The sequence below is a fragment of the Vicugna pacos genome, chromosome 11, assembly GCF_048564905.1.
Source record: "Vicugna pacos chromosome 11, VicPac4, whole genome shotgun sequence".
NCBI lineage: Eukaryota > Metazoa > Chordata > Mammalia > Artiodactyla > Camelidae > Vicugna > Vicugna pacos.
The window spans coordinates 76,631,495-76,651,073 of NC_132997.1; the positions used below are offsets into that span (position 1 = coordinate 76,631,495).

Consider the following 19,579-nt stretch of genomic DNA (forward strand, 5'->3'; position numbering starts at 1 on the left):
CTGGAATGGAGGTGGCTGGTGACTGGCCAGGGAGTTGCCCTGAACCTAAGACTGGTGGCCAGCTAAGGAGCTCCTTAGTTCTCCTTCCAGGCATCCCCAGATGCCCTCTTCCTGAGGAGCCTGTCGTGGGCACAGAACTCCTCACTTTCTCCTCTTCCCAGAGGAAGGGTCCTGGGACAGTATTTGAGGACGAACGGGTGTGGCAGGAGGCTGGGAGGATGCACAGCCTGCCTGGTTCCCAGCTTACTCTCATGGTAAGGCTCCCACAGCCCCAGAAAAGGCAGGGGCATGAGGTACAGATCAGAGGAGTCAGAAAATCTCAGGGACCAAGAATTCTGAGCAGGAATTAAGACCCTGGATTCTGTCATCACATTTCTTGGTTCAACTCCGAGCTCCACGACTTACTGCCTGCTGTGACCATAGGCGAGTTATTTAATCTCTCCATAGCTCACTTTTCTCATCTTTAAAAGGAATAATGGACTCCCCACCTCACAGGGTCACAGGTCACGCGAGTAAGGATTAAATGTGAATTGTCTTACAGTAATACTTCAATACCTGTTAGATATTCTTGTTCCACATACAAGTCCTTTCTCCTGCTTTTGGAGAAAGTACATGCCTGTGCTTCCTGCCTTTTCTTATTAAGGCGTTTCCAAAATTACAACACAACAATCTGAAGAATCTCCGAAACATCCCGCACACTTTCCGGAGGCGTTGGCACAGGGATGAGATCGTATACTGTTGCCTGGCGGTGAACGTCCCCTGCTGGGCGTGCCCAGTGGCTGAACATCGTGCGCGCGTGCAGGTCCACACATCTGTGCATCTACGTGTGTGTGTGTGCGACCTCCCGCCCGGAGACCCGCGAGTTCAGCAGTCCCGGGGTTGCTCCGCGCCGCCGGGGGGCAGGGCAGAGCCATTGTTCAGCCGCGGACAGACTCCCCCCACCCCCCCACCACCTCCCGGCGCGTTCGCCACGGAGGGAGACGGGGCTCCACCCTGCCCGGCGGCCCCCGACCCGGGGCTTGCAGGCCGCCTCCCCTCCCACGCGTCTCGGCGAGCGGGAAGGCGGGGGTGGAGTTGTGCTTAGTGGTCGCCCGCCTGGCTTCCCCACTCTTTCCCGGGAAACTTCCCCAGTGACCATCCATTCCCGAAGTGCCTGGGGCCAGTCCTGGGCTGGCACCCAGCCCCCTATTCCGGGACCGGGTCCTCTCTCTCTCTCCCAGAGAGAACGCTCCCGAGCGCCCCCGAGTCGGCAGGGTGCCGGGCAGAGGCCCAGCGGCTGGTGGAAGAGAAGCCGAGAAGGAGAAAGGGAGGGGGAGTGAGGAGCTCGCGGCAGGGGGAACAGCAGATTGCGCCGAGCCAATGGCAACGGCAGGACGAGGTGGCACCAAATTCCCTTCGGCCAATGACGCGCCAGAGTCTACAGAAGCCTATTAGCATTTCCCCAGGGGCAGGGGCAGGGGCAGAGGCTGGGGCTGTGGGGGCTGAGACGCGGTGTGTCTGCAGCATCCAGTTTTTGCGCCTCCAGCCCTCAGCACGCCGCGGCTCTCTGTCTCCTCCCCTCTCCCGCCCATGCGGCTCTCCCACGGTGAGCCAACTCTGCGCACTTTCCCTCTTGTTGGCAGAGAATAAAAGGGGTCTGAGGAAATACGGGACAGGTCACCCACTGCCAGCTGTAGCCTTTAAATCCCCAACCTGGGGAGATCCACGCACAGCGGGTCGAGTCCGGACACCAATCCAGCGCGCACGGTGCAGCAAAGGGTTCCAAGAGTGGCGCCGAGGATCGCCGAGCACAAGAGGGCTCGGGAACTAGTCTACGCTCAGTCCGGGCTGCCCCGAACTCAGCTCCGCAGTCTCAGCCCTGGGAAAGTGATCCCGGTGTCCGAGAGCCCAGATGCCGGCCCACTTGCTGCAGGAGGAGGTGAGCTTCCAAGTAATGGCTCCCAGACCGCGGGTTCGCCGGCGCTGGTTGGGCTTCTAGGTGACTCGGTGAGGAGAGAGTTTAGATCCCCGCGGAGGACATAGCCATCTTTTGCGAGTTGTTCTACCTTCAATTTGTTGGGAATGTGAATTGCAAGTTGGGAACGTAGTTCCCCCAACTGCTGTCTTTTAAGCTTTAAAGAAAAATCCGGTTGTGCCGGTATCTTTATGGATGTAGGCTTGCGGGTTTTCCTTTGTGCGTCCGTAGAGATGCGAGTGTTTTACTCCTTCCTATTGCCCCTTCACCTTGAGGTTTCAACCTCCTCCCCAGTCTCTCTACACAGTTCCTGGAGACTTACCTCACTTCCATTTAGCATAGACCTTGCCCTCTGTTAATCTGGGTATTGGAGCAAGATCTGTGCCTATACTCCACCCTTCCTCAGCTTGCTGTGGGAGTGAAGTGGCTCCTACTATCTCCACGTGTCCTCTCCTCTCTCCTGACTCGCCACTTCCTCTCCCTTCCAGATCTCTAGCTCCTACACAACCACCACCACCATCACAGCGCCTCCCTCCAGGGTCCTGCAGAATGGAGGGGACAAGTTGGAGAAGACTCCCTTATACTTGGAAGAAGACATCCGCCCTGAAATGAAAGATGACATATATGACCCAAGCTACCAGGATAAGGAGGGCCCAAGGCCCAAGCTTGTGTATGTCTGGAGAAACATCATCCTCATGGGTCTGCTGCATTTGGGAGCCCTGTATGGGATCACATTGATCCCTACCTGCAAGTTCTACACCTTCTGCTGGGGTAAGAGGTTCCCTTGTCCTCCTGACCCAGTACCCCAGGTTCTCTCCACTCTTTTAATAAAGTAGGATCTTACATAAAAACACCAGCACCTCCAGCACAGACTTTCCCAGCCACTTCACTTTGGTGTCATGAGAGGCTGGGTGGGCTGGGAACAGAGCCTATGGGGTTTCGGATGCAGGAGTGTCAGTTCTGGGGGTCCTTTAATTTAGGTGTTGGGGAGGGAACGCTGAGACCATGTGCTGCAGGCTTTAAAGTGAGTAGACCTGTGCCAGAGAGTCTGCTTTCCCTGAAAGAACTTTTCTGTTTCAGGTCATTTGCTTGACTGCTTATCCCAGCCCTGCCAGCCACGAAAGAATCAGGGACCCTGCCTAGAAGGCATGGGACCATGGGACTAGACCAGTGGCTTTAGGGGGTATATGCTGAACACAGTCATGGGATAGCAAGAGAAACTACTCAAGAAGAGAGTTAGTAGAAGAGGGAGAAAGAGAGAGGTGGTCATTCATGAAATGATTTTGCCCTGATATGTGGCCCAATCAGGCTGCTTAGTTATCCAGAGAGATGAAGAAGGCTCCTGCATAACCCAGGTTACCAAGATGGGTTGCTCTAGGACTCCACGTAGCTCTCCAGGGAACTGTACATGCCACTCATCAAAATGTTCTTGGCATGAAATAAGATTGAAGAAGTGTTTGGGGTCCCATTAGCCCCTCTCTCCTGATGCCATGAAGTGCCTCCTTGCCCGGGAAGGCCAGGCCAGACCAGAAAAGAAAGCCCTGAGCAGCCCTGGCCTTGAGGCTGCTGCAGTAGGGAGACAGTCTCCAGTGTGTCCCTGACCTGCCTTAGCTCAGCTCTTTGAGGAATCCATGGGCTTTGGCTGACAGCAGGGCCCTGCCCCCTGCACACACACATGTGCTCTGCAGGCATTTCCACCTGTGTCACCATAAGTCTGACTTGGGAAGGGAGAGCAGGGAACTCTAAAGACCCAGGGGCCCCATACTGCCACTCCTTAAGGCGGGGTGGGCCAGAACTCCCTCTCCAGAAAACAACTTGAGGGTTTCTAGAGCAGTCTCAGGCATGGGCTGCTTGCAATTGGCTGTGCTCTTGGAGGGTGGTTAGTAGTATAAGAGCTGGTAGGCCTACTTTCACCTGAGTCTTCCAGGACCTCTTTGGTCTAAAGATGGTAGATCTGGTCTGTGGAGCTTTGTCTTAGGAAATCCTCTTGATGCCACAGGCAGAGAAATGCATCTGGGTAGATCCGTTCTCTCAGTTTTTCCAGGTACAAACTGGGGACAACAGTACTTTTTATTTTTTTAAGATTAGAAAGGGTGCTCCTTAAGTTACACATGGATCATTTGGTGGGGCCGGCCAGGTGCAGGAAATCAGTTCATCTATAGACCAGGACAGGCTCTTATATTTGTGAGTGGAGGGGACATTTGTTCTCCAGCCCTTCTGAGAACCCAGCAGAACTTCAGTTGCAGCATAAGGAATCAAGAGCAGGGGCAAGGATTCCCCAGGGAGACTGTGGACTCCTCTCTCTATCCCTTCTGCCCAATAGAGGAGTGTTCACAAAGTGTTTAGTCACTTCCAAGCCCTTTCCAGTCTCAGGAGTCCCAGTAGCCTCTTTAAGTCCAGAGTTTGGCCAGACTGGCTGCTTCGCTCTTCCCCATCGGCTGCTAGTGCAGGAGGCAGAATGTGAACCCCAAACCAGGGCTGTGCCTGCTACCTTTTCGGGGCCCTGCCCATGGGTGTATGCTGTGCCTTTGGACAGAGAAACATGTCATGCAGAGACTGGTGACTTTTTTGCTCCTGTCCCTGGGCCCTGCGGTGGATGGCTTAGCTGATGGAATGAGAAATTTGGTAAGGGATATGAGAACTTCTCTGCCTTAAGGAACAAGAGGGGTTGGGGGGAGGGTCAGAGGTCTCACCTTCAGAGTTCAGGAGCTTGACTTCACCTTTTCTTGTTTTATCCCTAAGGACAGTGTTAAATCAGCAAATGGTTGTGATTCCAGTATTTCTCATGACTGAGCAATTTTGAGTGTGTCTCGGAAGAGCCCTGAGGGAAGAGCAGCAGAGTTATCTCTGGCCACCTGAGGGGCCATGGGGCAAAACTTCTCCAGTCTCTTATGGCTATAGCTATGAGGTTTTGCTTAACTATCAATTTGGACTTTAATAGAGAATGAATTTCCAACTGACACAAGGCCTTCTATTAGATAGGCTTAGAGGGGCTGATAGAAGGCACCAGAGGTCTTGGGTGCTTTTCCCAATTCCTCTGTTCATGCTAGGATCTTCTGTGCTTTCTGAGTCAACTTGCCAGGGTCTTCTGCGGCATGGAACAACCCCAGTAGCTTCCTTGGTTCTGAGCTAAGTGCTTCTTCTTTTGTGCCAAAGACATTTTTCTTCACCCTTGGTTATTGGCGGGCTTTGGCTCAGCTGTCATTTATCCAGGTACAAATGCAGGCAAAGGCTGCATCTGGGAGGATGTTATCACATGGCCAGAGGCCAGCAAACCACCTGGGGCCCTAATCCAGTCCAGAGGGGCTACAGGTAGAATTTTCATTGAGACGGACTCTGGCTCCATGGCTATCTTCCCGATCCTGTAGGGGGAACAGGATGGGGTACAGGAAGATGGGCAGGATGGGGGCTTGTTTAGGAAACTGGTATCTATGGCTGGTGAAGAACACAGGACAGTTTGTTGCAATGTGTGGTGTCACCAACAGCAACTAAGTTCAGTGGCCACTGAGGATCCATTGTTTCTAGCTGCTTCCCTAGGAATGAAACATTGTCAACAGTCACTGCTCTACCAAGGCCCCAGCCTCTGCCTGCTAGAGCTACTGAACAGGGGAAGGTGGGTACACCCAGCTACTCACTTCCCAGTTAGAGACTATCTGGCGCCCCCCGGGGCTGCAGGTCTCCGGGAAGGTGAGGCAAGACAGCCTTGGGGTGCTCCACCCACAGCTTTGAGCCTGTCCCATTGTCTAGAATTAGCCTTGCCGGAGGGTGTATGGGTGAAGGAAGGACCTAGCAAAAGAGAGATGCGGGAACTGTGTGCATATCTTGGGGAGGTGGATGGTATACATACTCATGCCAGAGTTCAGGAACACGAACTGCTTGTTAACAGAAAACCTTGTTTCACACCATGGCTCCAATTCTTACTAGCTGTGTGACCATGGATAAACACTTAACCTCTCTGAGCATTTATTTCTTCAACTGCAAGGTAAGGCTCTTAAACCCCATTCAGGGTATCCAGTGAATCTGGGAATATAAAATCTTTGGCGAGGCTTAAGACACTGTGCAGATATGACTTAAGTGCAGGGTGAATTTTCCCCTTCTATGCCTGCTAAAAGATTGAAATGCTTTTGTACCAGTGGGTCAGTAGCCCTAGTCCTAAGCCCCCTTAAAGTCCCCTAGAATCTAGGGTCCCCCAAATTGTTGGTGCCCAAACCATACTGTCTGCTAAATATTTTAATACTACCCTTGCTTATGGGTCTTAAGCTCTGTAGGAGTGGTCTGTGGTCCAAAAAATGTTGGAGAAGGTGAGCGGAAGGTCAGAGGAGATGAGACCTGGGATAACATCCCTCATGACTGAGAAGGACAAGTGGCTGGTGGCGGGGGGGAGGGGTGAGAGCTCTCTTCTCCGTCCTGCCTTTCTGAAGTTCCTGGAACTCCTAAGCTTATTCCAGCTCCTAGGTTGGGAGGATGGGAGGTGATGGTATTTTTCAAGTGGTAAAATCAAAGAGGCCCAAGAGATCAGGGTATCCATCAAGTTCAGGGTAAAGCAGCGTCTTACCAGAAGCCTGAGATTAGAACACACACACTCTGACCTAGGGAGAACATCATGAAAATGCTTTCCCAAATTAGTGACTCCCACTCTGTCTTCTCCCGGCAGTGCTTTTCTACTATATGATGAGTGCCCTGGGCATAACAGCAGGAGCTCATCGCCTGTGGAGTCACCGATCTTATAAAGCTCGGCTGCCGCTGCGGGTCTTCCTGATCATTGCCAACACCATGGCATTCCAGGTAAGAAGCCAGCTGTGCTCAGCTCTTCTTTCCTCACTCTGTCGACGAGGGCAGAATGGTGGCGATCGGTGCCTAGAGAGGAGCAGCACCTGGAGAGCCACTTCACTTTCCTCTCTCCTTACGGTCACCTCAAGTCCAGGCTCAGTCCTCACGGCCATAAAACATGAGCATATTTCTGAGTCGCTGGAAAAGGGAAATAGGAGATAAAGAGGAAGTACTCGCAGTGTATTGGATCGTTTTTGATGCCCCGTTATCGCGCAGTCTGGCTGTTGTGGCTCTTCTTAAGTGCTTGAGTAGGGACTGACCCTGGTTTCCTGGGCATACATTGGACAATAAGTTCACTCTTTTAGGTGAATGACTTATTTCACCACAGTGGGGTTGAAGTTAATGTTTCACACATTCATGAACTCTGTTGTTTTCAGGTAAGAAGAACATACACTCATAGTGCCGCGTATGTGCCTGGCACTATTCTAAGCCCCTGACGTAGATTACTCCATTAAATCCTCACAGCCATCTTAGGAGGTAGATACTATTATTATTCCCATTTCACAGATGGGGAAATAGTGTCACTGAGCATTTAGGTAGACCAACATTATAGTCCTATGTTGGGCTGCCAGGCTGCCTAAGTCAAGCATTGAGGTTTGTTGAAGCAGAAAGTTTGTAACAGATAGAATGAAGGGATTTGGAGGGTGAGAACTCACAGTTATTCAGCAGCAGCAATGAGCAAAGGATAACATGTAGTGTGGGGCTTAGCTTGAAGCAAGAGGAAAAAAGAAGGAAATTGGTCCCCTTCGTCATGGCAATATCCCACAGTCACATGATCACCTCAGCCATAGTGCTTTACACTTTTTGATGTTGTCCTTGTAGGGCAACAAGGAGGAAGATACTGGAACCCTCTCTAAGGGATACAAAGGGCCCCAGAGGAGCCCAGAGCTCCTTCGGAAATGTCAAATCATGATTTATGTGTCTGGCCTTGTTAAGTTGTATGAGCTGTCTCTTGCCAAGGCATCAGAATGGAGCTGCCTATAGCTTCAGCCACTGACCGGGACGCTTGGTCACAAGGCTGCCTGCCTCTTATTCTCCAGGCCCAGGGAATTAGGCAGCCCACGAAGACCTCTGCCACGATTTCTTGCTTGAAGAATTGCAGTGTTCTCTCCTGATGAAACTCTCTGAGCTCTGTCTTATCTACCTCCATTCTGCCCACCATGTAACCCTCAAGCAGCAGCCCTATTCACATGCTCCTGAGGCTTTAAGTTGCTTTTCCACCTAAGCTTCAGCGGCAAGTTGGGGGAAGAGAGGAGGCAACTCTATAACTCTTCCTTTGGAGCCCCGATTCCTGGGTGTTCTGTGAGGCTGGGCAGAGCCCTGGGCTCTTGAAGACACCTCACGTGGGCATCCCCTGAGAGGGTGTCTCTCCTCAAGCCTCATTCTTCTTCTCTGTCCCTCCAGAATGACATTTTTGAATGGGCCCGAGACCACCGTGCCCACCACAAGTTTTCGGAAACAGATGCTGATCCCCACAATTCCCGACGAGGCTTTTTCTTCTCGCATGTGGGTTGGCTGCTTGTGCGCAAACACCCCGCTGTCAAAGAGAAAGGTGCTTTGCTAGACTTGTCTGACCTAAAAGCCGAGAAGCTGGTGATGTTCCAGAGGAGGTGAGTGGCGCCATGATGAAGATGGGCACCTGGCATTCGGGGGACCCCTTTCTACTCCTACAACAATAAGCTGAGAAACTGAGTTTGAAACCCTAGTTTTTAACAGCCCAAGGGCCCCCAACCTTAGACTGTTGTTGTTTCTTTCTCTCTGAGCTTTCTTAATTAAATCAATCAAATTCAACAAATGTTTGTTGACCTAGGACAATGATGGATACAAAGCTGAATGTTGTCATAGTCTTTACCTTTAAGGAGTTTGCAGCCCATGGGGGAGAGGAGAGACAAGCCAAGGGTCCAAATACCTTTGATAGGTGGCAAAATATTTTCTATACCCATGAGAGTCACCAAGGGGAGGGAGATCGTGGAGTGGGGAACATCAGGGAAGGGTTTGTGAAGAAAGTAGCTTTGGAATCCACTGATGGGTAGAGATTTTCACAGGTGTGTGGGGGCGGGGGGGAGGGACAGAGCAAACAAAGAATGAGCTGAAGTGGGAAGCATGTTCCAGCAACCGAGTCCTTTTGCTTGAAGTACAGGGTGTGGTAGGAAATAAGACTAGAGAGACCAATACCATTCTTGCGGAGTTTTCAAAGCAGGCAGGGCTTAACTGAACCCAGGCAGTAGGAAACCATGGAAAGGTTTTTGAGCCAGAATGTCGCATGGTCAGAGGTGTGCTTTAGAAAGGTGACTCTCGGAATAGGTGAGAGAAGCCATTGAGCCACTGAGGTGAGAAGCAGGGTGACAAGTCAGGAAAATGGGGATTGGTGCCGGGGAAGTGGAAGGAAGAATGGAGAGGAGTTGGAGGCAGGGAATGCTAATGATATGAGCGGATCAGACTTGACTGCTCAAGAGATGCAGGCAATCAGTCCCTTGGGAGTCAGTGGCCTGCTCTCCATTTGGGGGAATGGGACAGGGCCTCCAGAGGGACAGGCCTGCAGACGTCCAGGACACTCAGTGTGCCTTGCTGAGGGAAAAGAAGAGGACGGCTTAGAGGGTGGCTAGCAGGAAATGGAGGCAAGATACTACACATAGATTCTGCACAGAGCACTGACAGACAGGAAGGAGCCCAAAGGCAGAATGGGAAAACCTGGGAAGGAGAACTCAGTACATTAGTCTATAATTTGGACCTCACCTCTTTAACCAATAGGGTATTATGCTGCAGTTAAAAAAAAAGAGCGATAGATTTAGAGTCAGGAGACAAAGCATTCCAATCCTTGCTCCACCGGTTCCTGGTGGTATGACCCTAGAAAAGTCATTGACCCTCATGACCTCATCTGAAAAGTATGATAATTCTCAAAAGATTTCCCACCCCATTCCCTCTTGCTCTGTTTCCTGCCACATTGTACTCACCAGTGTAGAAGGAAGGAGACAGCCCAACCCTGTGAGAGTGGAAAATCAGGTAGGTTTTCAGAGTCCTGTCTCTGCTGACCAGGCATGTGATCTCTCCATGTAGGTACTACAAACCCAGCATCCTGCTGATGTGCTTCATCATGCCCACACTCGTGCCCTGGTATTTCTGGGGTGAAACTTTTCAACACAGCTTGTACGTTGCCACTTTCCTTCGTTACGCCATTGTGCTCAATGTCACCTGGCTGGTGAACAGTGCTGCTCACCTGTACGGATATCGCCCTTACGACAAGACTATTAACCCTCGAGAGAATATCCTGGTTTCACTGGGAGCTGTGGGTAAGTCCGCAGTCCACAGCAAGAACACATCAAGTGGTCTGCTGGTTGGGATATTAGGCTAGGAGTGAGAAAAACCAATTAGCCTGTTTTATGACCCCTCTCTAGCTGTCTTTCCACCATAAAACTAAGGGGCATATTAGAAAATCCTTGAGGGTGAGATAAGTCCTATGTAAAGAGAAGAGGGTAAAAAAATAGCAATGCCTTTGATTCCAGGTTCCCAAATAACCCCCAGATGTTGTGTGTGATGAGCCCCTTTGAGTTGTCCTTTTTCCAGTCATCTCTGGGCTGGGTGGTGGTCTTGCTTGGGGTAGGGAATACATATAAGTAGACCAGGAGGATCATCTGGGTGGCTGGTAAGCCTAGTGTTTTTATATTTCGACATGCTGGACAACATGTAGAACAAACACTTGTCATTTAATCCAATAAGCTTCTATTTTATCACCTTGCTCTATTTATGCCTTATTGCTTGGTGATGCCAGTCTGAGGGTCATCAAAGCAACTGCTTGTGGCCCTTTATCACCACCTACCACTCTCATCTCTTATCCTTTATTTTTCTGTCTTCTGCTGCTATTTTGTTCTGGGAAAACTCTTTCCCCTCAGCATGGCTTAGGAAACTCCTGATAAAGCCATTCATTTGATCACAACTCAAGTTCACTGATCTAATGCCGACTATTCAAGAATTTGTTTCTGTCATTCCAGTTCCAGTGGCCAGAGCTGAAGACAACAGGGTTCTACCATCTGTCTGCACTTTTTTTCTGCTTCTCTTTTGAACTAAATATAGATCTTGACTAAGGCCTGGAGTCAGTTTTCCTTATGCAAACCCCACAGCCTCTTCCACACCAGTGATCATTGCTGTTGGTCATCCAGCATATCTAGGCAACCTCCCCGCACCACACATTTATGTGCACCATGGCCTGGCATCCACTTTTTTCTCTAAAATCTTCCTTTATATTCTCAACTCGGACCATCTTTTTTTTACTCTCTGTACTAAAGGCATTTTTCCCCCCATCTCCTTTTAACCTTTATGCATCTTCCCCTTCCTTTCAGGGACCTTCCACCATGTGCATGTTCTTATTCTGAACCATGTTAGAAATCAATCATAGAGTCTATTTTCACAGAAAATTTATAAATACTCTAGAAGTTTCTGGAATGAGATTGGTCTTTAACTGCAAATGGATCTTCCCCAACTCTGACCTCTTTATGACCGTCCATTCAAAGTGACTGCCAGTATCTTCCTTTGTCTCAGTTATCAATTGTTCCCCCATACCTGTGGTTCTCCCTCTTATCGCCTCACCCTCTGTTCTCTGGTAGCTGGCTTCTGTGCCATTCGAATCTTTTTCTTTTTGAATTACCTCCCCCAAGTCACACGCACATCTTCTCTCTGCCAAAGCTGACCTCCCCCCTTAATTCTATCTTGGGCTGTATCTCACTGCCCCAGTTGCAAAGTCTTATCCTTCCACCCACTCTCTTTTTTATCTCTACCTCCCTTCTCTTTTTTTCTCCTTCGGCAACAAGTGTGTGTCTGATTCTGTTTTAAGCTTGATGAGTATCGGCCTGGCTAGTGCCTAAACAGGACCTAGCTGCAAAGTCAGTTATGAAAATGAGCAATCCTCCTTCAGTACCTTTAGCCTTAGGGTCCTCTCACCCTCCTAGTGAGTTCACTGCTCTCCTGGGGCCCTTTCATCTTCAAAGGGCTGGACTTGCTCCTTTACTAGCTATTCTCCACCCAACTTTACTCCAACCTTATAAGGGCTGGTATTGTTATTGTTGAAGGGGGTTCAGAAAGAAGATCCTGCCAAATGTTGGAGAACTCTTGTCTGTGGAGTTTCCACGGTTCTACCCTTTACAAAAATTATCCTGAATCGAGAATTTCTTTGATTTTCCTCTGTCCAGCCAAGTGAACTGCTCATTTCAGGTTATTCGAGGTTGGAGGGAATACCTAAGCCTTTTGATTCTTGTTCCCTCTGAGAGCTTCTGTTTTATCGACATCACCTCTGCACCAGGGTTAAAGTTGAAAGAATTAGAAGCCAGAACAACCCACTCTGAATCAGGCCCCTGGGCTGGGCCTACTTTCTTCCGACTTTTGATTGTTGCTGCCTAATTCTGTTGGTACCTTCCACGCCTAGAGATAGTACCAGTGCAGTGGGGAAAGGTGTACTCCTTTTTCACCTTTGTAAAAAACATAGCAGAAGTTCTTCATTCTGGGCTCTCTCCTCTCCCCACCCTAACACTTGCACATACAATGGAGAGCCTTCAGGGTCTCAGACCGGTATTTAGTGAAGCTCTGAAACTGTCCCATCTAAAATCCATTCTCAGCAACAGCAGTTTCTTTCTAGTCCTCTCTCCAGTCATCTCTCCTCAGGGAAATGGCCAGTCCTCCTCCCACAGAGGCTCCCAGAGAGCTATGGCAACCAGCATCTCCCCTGTCATTTCTTAAGATGCTTCTGAGGGGATCTGTTTGGTTCAGAGTTGAAAAGACTAGGGGGGAGGATATAGCTCAAGTGGTGGAACACATGCTTAGCATGCATGAGGTCCTGGGTTCAATCCCCAGTGCCTCCTCCAAAGATAGATAAATATAGGTACCACCCCCCCCAAAAAAAAAGTTAGGAAAAACTATGTTCATTCATTCATTCATTCCACAACAGCCAATTTCTACTAAGTCTGAGGTACTCTGCTAGGTAATTGGTCTGCCAAGATCAGGAAATCAGCAATCTACAGTGTAGCTCCTTAATTATCTCCACTTTTGTTCCAGGTGAGGGCTTCCACAACTACCACCACTCCTTTCCCTATGACTACTCTGCCAGTGAGTACCGCTGGCACATCAACCCAACCACGTTCTTCATCGATTGCATGGCTGCCCTTGGTCTGGCTTATGACCGGAAGAAAGTATCCAAGGCTGCCATCTTGGCCAGGGTTAAAAGAACTGGAGACGGAAGCTACAAGAGTGGCTGAGTTTGGGGTCCCTCGGGCTCCTCTTCCAAAAGCCAGCTGGGCAGAGGTTTAATGTTCTGTTTATTAACTACTGAATAATGCTACCAGGATGCTAAAGATGATGATGTTAACCCATTCCAGTACAGTATTCTTTTAAAATTTCTTTTAAAATTGAGAACCAACAAGTCTGCCTTCATGATGCTAAGCTAATATTCTTATTTCTTCTCTTCTCTTCTCTTCTCTTCTCTTCTCTTCTCTCTCTTCTCGTCCTATTGTCCTTCTCTTTGCCTTGTTCCTATCACCTTCTTTCTGTCTCTCCCCCCAACCCCCATTGCCTCCCAGGCAAGCAGCTGGTCAGTCATTGGTGAGTTTCCAGCTTCCAAAGCCTAGACAGTCTTCCTTGAGTCCAAAGGATAACTCTTTCCTGGAGCTGTCCTGAGCTTTAAGGTGGGTGGCTCAAGCTAGAGATATGACATCTTCTGGGAAGGCCCCTGTTAATTATCTTCAGCCTAGGCTTTTTCTAGATGAAATGGAAAAATAACTGTATTTTGGCACAGCTTTGAAAGCAGGTAAATTTTCAGGGGAGCGAGTTAGCATGCATGGTATGATGGATACGTGAGGATGAGGTGAGGTAGGAAACAAGGCACGAAGCTCCTGTTATGACCAGACACCCAGCTGCCTGCCCAGTGAGAGCTTCAAGCCCCACCACACAGCGCGCCGCCTTTCTCCCCTGACTCTGCCCAGGGAACGGCCGTAGAGCTCAGCAATGCTCAAACTCAAAAGCAAATCTCTACGTCCCAGTATACTTTAGGCTGCAGATAAAGAAGTATTTAGTTTTTGGTAAAAGTGGTCTCTGCTGGGGAAGAATTTTTTTCTTCTTCTTCTTAAATGGTAGGAAGATTTCTTATTCCATATAACAAGAAATCTTCAGCTTGGCTGTTTCCAGAATTGATGAATGCGGCAGCTTATGGAATCGTCACAACTCTTTCATCTTTCTGCTTTGCCATCTTGGGGCTGTTGGTCAACTCCCCTCATAGTAATAAGGTGGCTGCAGCGTTTTGAGATATCCAAAGAAGGGATGCTTTGGTGGGACAGTGGTGAACATATATGCCTTCCAAAAAAGAAAGGATTTTAGGCAGTGGAATTGGGTCAAACATAACGATACACACACACACACACACACACACACAGGTACTTTGCTTGGAATATTAAAATCATTCACTTGGAGTATTTTCCTCTAAAGGAGAGGGAGGCTTTGAAGATGAAGAAGAATTAGGTGATCTGTCTGCTTTCCTCTCACTGCTGGACAGGAGATGGAGAGGTTGAGGGGCAGGGTCTGTAGGCAGTTTCTAAGAGACAACATTACAAGAGAAGGGCTCTGAGAATACGTGTTGCTGGGGGATTCAGAAGGTTACTGAGTAAGGTGTTGGGTGCCCTAATATGGAAGCTGGCTGGTTATACAAACAAGTTAGATGTTGGGTCCATTCATTCATTCCAGTTTCCCTCGGAATGAGTGAAAACTAGAAGGCTTCTCCCTATGGTGTCAAACCCTTTCACCCTTTCCTTCTGTTAACTCCTAGCCTAAAGTATAAGACTGCCTAGGGGGGTGAGGTGGGAATCTCTTAACTACCCCGACTATTGATTCCTGCTCTGTCTGTCCATTTTCTCCTGCCGGTTCTATCTCCTCCCTGTTGTTTTCTTCTTTCTCTGGACAGGCACGCCTCCTTTGTGTGTTTTCAGAGGCAGCTCCCTCTCCTACAGACAGAATGCTCAGGGTCACTGAACCACTGTTTCTCTTTATAAAGTTGAGCTAGCTGCCACTTTCACTTGGCCTCCAGAGTCTCCACCTACACCCTTGTGCTCCCCAGCCACACTAATAACTCAAGACAAGGCTGGCAGATCCTGCTAGAAACATCCCAAGCACAGGCATTCTCTCTCATGAGGCACAGCCAAGCCAAATGCTTGTGTTGTATCAGTGAGCCAGCCATGGAGCAAAAGAGGGTTTGTTTTCAGTCTCCTCCGCCTGGGTCAAACCAGAGAGCATGCTGGATGCCTCTGCTCACTCGGTAGGCCTGCCCAACCTGAGTCAATGCTCCCAGCTGATGGGTGCGATGCTTGCAGAGTTAGGAGGGAGCCTAGTCTTCACTGGGAAGCACAAAAAGCAAAGGCAAAGTTCCAAAGTGCCTCACTCCAGAGGAGACCCCTTGCCCCGGAGCCAGGGTATATGGCAAAGCTTTGGCTGAGAATTGAGATCTGAGAGGCCATGAACTTTACTGAACTCTCTGTTTAACAAACTAACCAGCCCTCCCCACAACATAGCCTAGGGCAGACAATAGCATAGAAGAGGTCTGAGAAAAACAAGATCAGTGTTTCGAGTACCTTGGACCACTCCTGTCCCTGTAACCTTAGTTGTCAATGCAGCAGCCTGGCTTTACTCTCTCAAGATTGGAAATGTACAGTACCAAACATTCTGTCCATGGTTGAGCCCCAGTGATGGAAGGGAGGAGGGCATTTCTTCCTATATCAATTGAATAGATTTCTAATTGATGATCAAAGACAACTTTACCCTTCTCTTCTGATTGTGTTGATGGATCTGATCCATACCACAACTCTTATGCAAGGCTGGATGGGCTCATCAGGCCGAAGGCCCCAGTGTGTATGTGGACATGTAGGTGGGGCGAGGGGGTGTCTGCTGAGTAAGGAATCCTTTTTTCAAGATTCTAAAGCTGAATTCAAATGACCCAGAAACTCAGATCTGATGGAGTGTGAATTTCTAACAGTCCTTGCTTTGTAGGCGTGCTGACAACTTATCTGGGTGCCTTACATCTTTTCTAATCAGTGTTGCATCAGAGCCTGCTCTTGCTCCCTCCTTTCTCCCTCTGTGGAGGTCCTTTGCACCTGAGAGCCTGCGGAAGTGGCTGGGAGAAAGGGGGGCCTAACTGGAGAATGATCAGTATAGCTATTTGCAGAATTCCCTTCTGGAAACTTTCTGTAGGGCTGTTTTTATTAAAAGTGCCCACATTTGATGGAGGGTGGAAGGAATCTGAATGTATTTGATTTATAATTTCTTTTTTTTAGATTAAAAGATGGTTATAGCATTTAAAATGGAAACTTTTTCTCCTGGTTAGCTAGTATCCTGAGTGTATTCTCTGTAAGTGTAGCTCAGATGGGTCAGCGTGAAAAGTTAAAGAAAGCACCATGTCAATGTTAATGCAGTTGGTTACGGCCAGGGCCTCTCCTACCACTGTGCCACTGACTTGCTGTGTGACCCTGGGCAAGTCATTTAACTATAATGTGCCTCAGTTTTCCTTCTGTTAAAATGGGATAATAATACTGACCTACCTCAAAGGGCAGTTTTGAGGCGTGACTAATGCTTTTTATAAAGCATTTTGGGATCCTTCAGCAGAGGAATTCTCTTATGTCCTGAATATTTTTATAGTAGCAGTATCCACCATGAACCATGTCCACCATGAACCATGTGTCCTGGATGCTATCCTCAATCCATATGGTTCTCTCTGAGTGATGGAATATAAACCCATTAGATAAGTGGTGGATAACTAGCCAGACAAAAGTTGAGACTGCAAACTCATTGCCATGGAAACATACAAAGGATATCTTTTCCTTGATTGGGTGGGATTTTTCCCTTTTTATGTGGGATAGTAGTTATTTGTGATCTAAGAATAATTTTGGAATAATTTCGGAATAATTTCTATTAATATCAACTCTGAAGCTAGTAGTACTGATCTGAGGTTGTGTTTGTTCATAATAAAAGTGAAGTGAATTTGATTGCCCTGCCTGTGTCTGGGAGTTTTTTGGGCTGCAATTCAAAGTCTCTTGGGACTTACCTACCATCCTATTTATGTCCTGCTCCTGTACCTTTAAGAGTGAAAAAGAAGCAGAAGCTGCAATGGTTGACTCATGCTCCAGTAACCGGCCCTGCCCTCCCTGCCTTTCCTAGGGGTAACTCTAGGTTAAACTCAGCCTTGGCGCAGGAAACCAGGAGTCTGCTGCCATTAGAGCAAACACATTAACACCAGCTGGCACTTTGGACCTAGGTTTCCCCAGGTCTCTGTGTGTGTCCCATAGTCATATGGCCCCAAAATAAAGATACTGAGCAAGGAAGAGAGCAGCAGGAGCCACACTCTGGAGAGCAGTGCTTTACCTTGCAACCCAGGCTGGGCCCGTCCAGGTCGTTCTAAAATGTATTTCCTCCTGGTGGTTGGGAGGGTCGGGTCGGGTGGGGGGTGAGGAGGGGAGTAGCTTCCTGAAACTGCTGATTAACAACAGCAGGCAGAAAGGAAAAACAATCTGAGGGAAGGCTTGTAAATTCCTGAAACAGAGAGGGCTTCAGGATCATTAGGTAGGAAAGGCTTTAGCTTTTCCTACTTTATCTGAGAAACTTTGCGTGGGAAAGAAAAAGACTTTTTACAGTTTGAAGAAGCACCATCCTCTAACAGGAGCCACCTGGACAATAACTAGGCTTTTTAAACATTCCCCAGAACCAACGCCCCTCATTTTCTAATTTAAGGCTGCCCTCACCTTGGACAAGAAGCAAGGCTCCCTCAGTGATTCTGAGCATCTAAAATCAAGTCCATATTAATTGAGGCCTTACCAGACCTTAATAACTTAGCTTGACAGTGACACTTCCTTAATCTCTGGTTTCCCACCTCTTTCCCTCTGTTTTGTTTGAAATGTTCAGGTTGGACCATTTTTTCTGTTATTCTATAATTGTACTGTTCCTTCCAAGTCTCTGCTTTGCCTTTGGAGACAAAGACACCAGACACAGGACAAAAGGACGGCTGCTATAAACTCTAGCGAGTCTAGGATGATACTTTTGTGATACCAGGTGCCTTGGGAAAATCCATATATGCACCATTTTTTCTATTAGATAAAGGGGTTGAGGCCATGCATTAACACAAACCTTGCAAACTTTTGATGAAGGAAACCCAAGTTCTGAGTCCACCAGACCCCTAGATGCCATGATGACATAACCAGGCATGGTACTGAGGGCTTGACAGTGCATTATCGCATCATACCAGAAGCAGGTGCTATTCTCACCCCAATTTTACTGACAAGGTAACTGAATTCACTGAGAGAGAAAATATGCTTCGAGAGAGTGAGCTATGCTGCTGTGATCCAGCTCCAGGACTTTGCTCTTTAACTGCTCGCCATGTGGGTGTGAGGTAGATGACAAACTAGATAAGCCTGGAATCCGTAAATCTCACATATGCAAGTAGATGTCCCATGCTCTTCAGTTCTACTCAGAGGCAAAGCTTGGTTGCAAAGTCAAATTGCAGGTGTGTCCTCTGTCCCAGAAGAACCCAACTCACTCCACCCCGTGCCCTGTTTTAACATTCAGCCACACCTGACTTTGACATTTCCTCTAAACTTCTGCAAACCATACTGCACCCTCCTGTCATGTTTTGAGATCCTTATGGGCATTTCTTCTTTTACAAGTGTCTCCTGCACCTAAACAATCAGTGCTTGCTAAAATTATTGAAAGAGCTCATGTCTTGTTTTAAAATTCTCTCTGCAACAAATTGTGTGAAAAGTCACAGGGAGTGGTAGCTGTATTCTGTGACCTGTAGTTAACTTATAATGCCTCTGGGAAAGCGCTGATTCTTGGAGGCTTTGGAGCAAATGCCACAGGCCTTAATTGTAGGTTCTGAGAAGTTGAGATTCTATACTGGGATTGCTGGAGGCAAAGAAAGTCCCTTTTGGGGACCCAGTTCTGCCCCTCCCCTACCCGGGCCAGCCCAGCCTGCTGTACTCAGGCCACAGAGAGCTCACAAAGCCCAAGTGTCTGCTGTACTGACTCCTGGCACTTCTGCATCCAGGCTAAGGCCAGCTCAGAGGGGCCCAGGGGCCAGCTCCCATAGGAGCAGTGAGTAGCTGGGGCCATGCCAGGCTTTAGAACTTTGTGACAGACCAGAGGGATGAGCGATGAGAGGAAAGTGAAACTGAAAGGGCACAGAATTGCTTAACATGGTGGTTGGAATCCTTAGACAATTCTGAACAGCAGTCAGGATTCACCCTTGGGTCTTTTTGTTTGTTGGTTTCCTATATATATGTTTTACGTAAAATTCACATACCATAAAAGTAACCATTTTAAAGTGAACAGTTTGGTGGCATTTCATTCATTCACAATGTTGTACAAGCACCACCTCTATCCAGTTCCAAAAGCTTTTCATCAGATCAAAAGAAGGCTGTACTTCTTCAACAGCCCCTCTCCATCTCCTCCCCTCCTGCCAGGCCCTGGCAACCCCGAGTCTGCTTTCTGTCGCGATGGCTTTACCTATTCAGGATGTTTCCTATAAATGGAATCCTATAATATATGACCATCTATGTCTTGCTTCCTCCTCTTAGCATAATGCTTTCGAGGGTTACCACACTGTAGCCTGTACCAGTACTTCGTTTTCTTTTTATGGTCAAATAATATTCCATTGTATAAATATACCAGACTTGGTTTCTGTATTCATCTGCTCATGACTATTTAAGCTGTTTCCACCTTTTGACAGCTGTGAACAGTTTTGCTATGAACACTCGTGTATAAGTCACTGAGTACCTGTTTCAG

General features: G+C 48.3%; 1 protein-coding gene across 1 annotated transcript; it reads left to right on the forward strand.

Moving 5' to 3' along the window:
- Positions 1-1,695: 1,695 nt before the first annotated feature.
- Positions 1,696-13,179, forward strand: SCD (stearoyl-CoA desaturase). Its single transcript, XM_006210520.4, has 6 exons — positions 1,696-1,918; positions 2,443-2,725; positions 6,609-6,739; positions 8,189-8,394; positions 9,842-10,074; positions 12,827-13,179. Exons 1-6 carry the CDS (start codon positions 1,892-1,894, stop codon positions 13,024-13,026), a joined length of 1,080 nt encoding a protein of 359 aa, XP_006210582.1. The 5' UTR covers positions 1,696-1,891; the 3' UTR covers positions 13,027-13,179.
- The last annotated feature ends 6,400 nt before the right edge of the window (positions 13,180-19,579 follow it).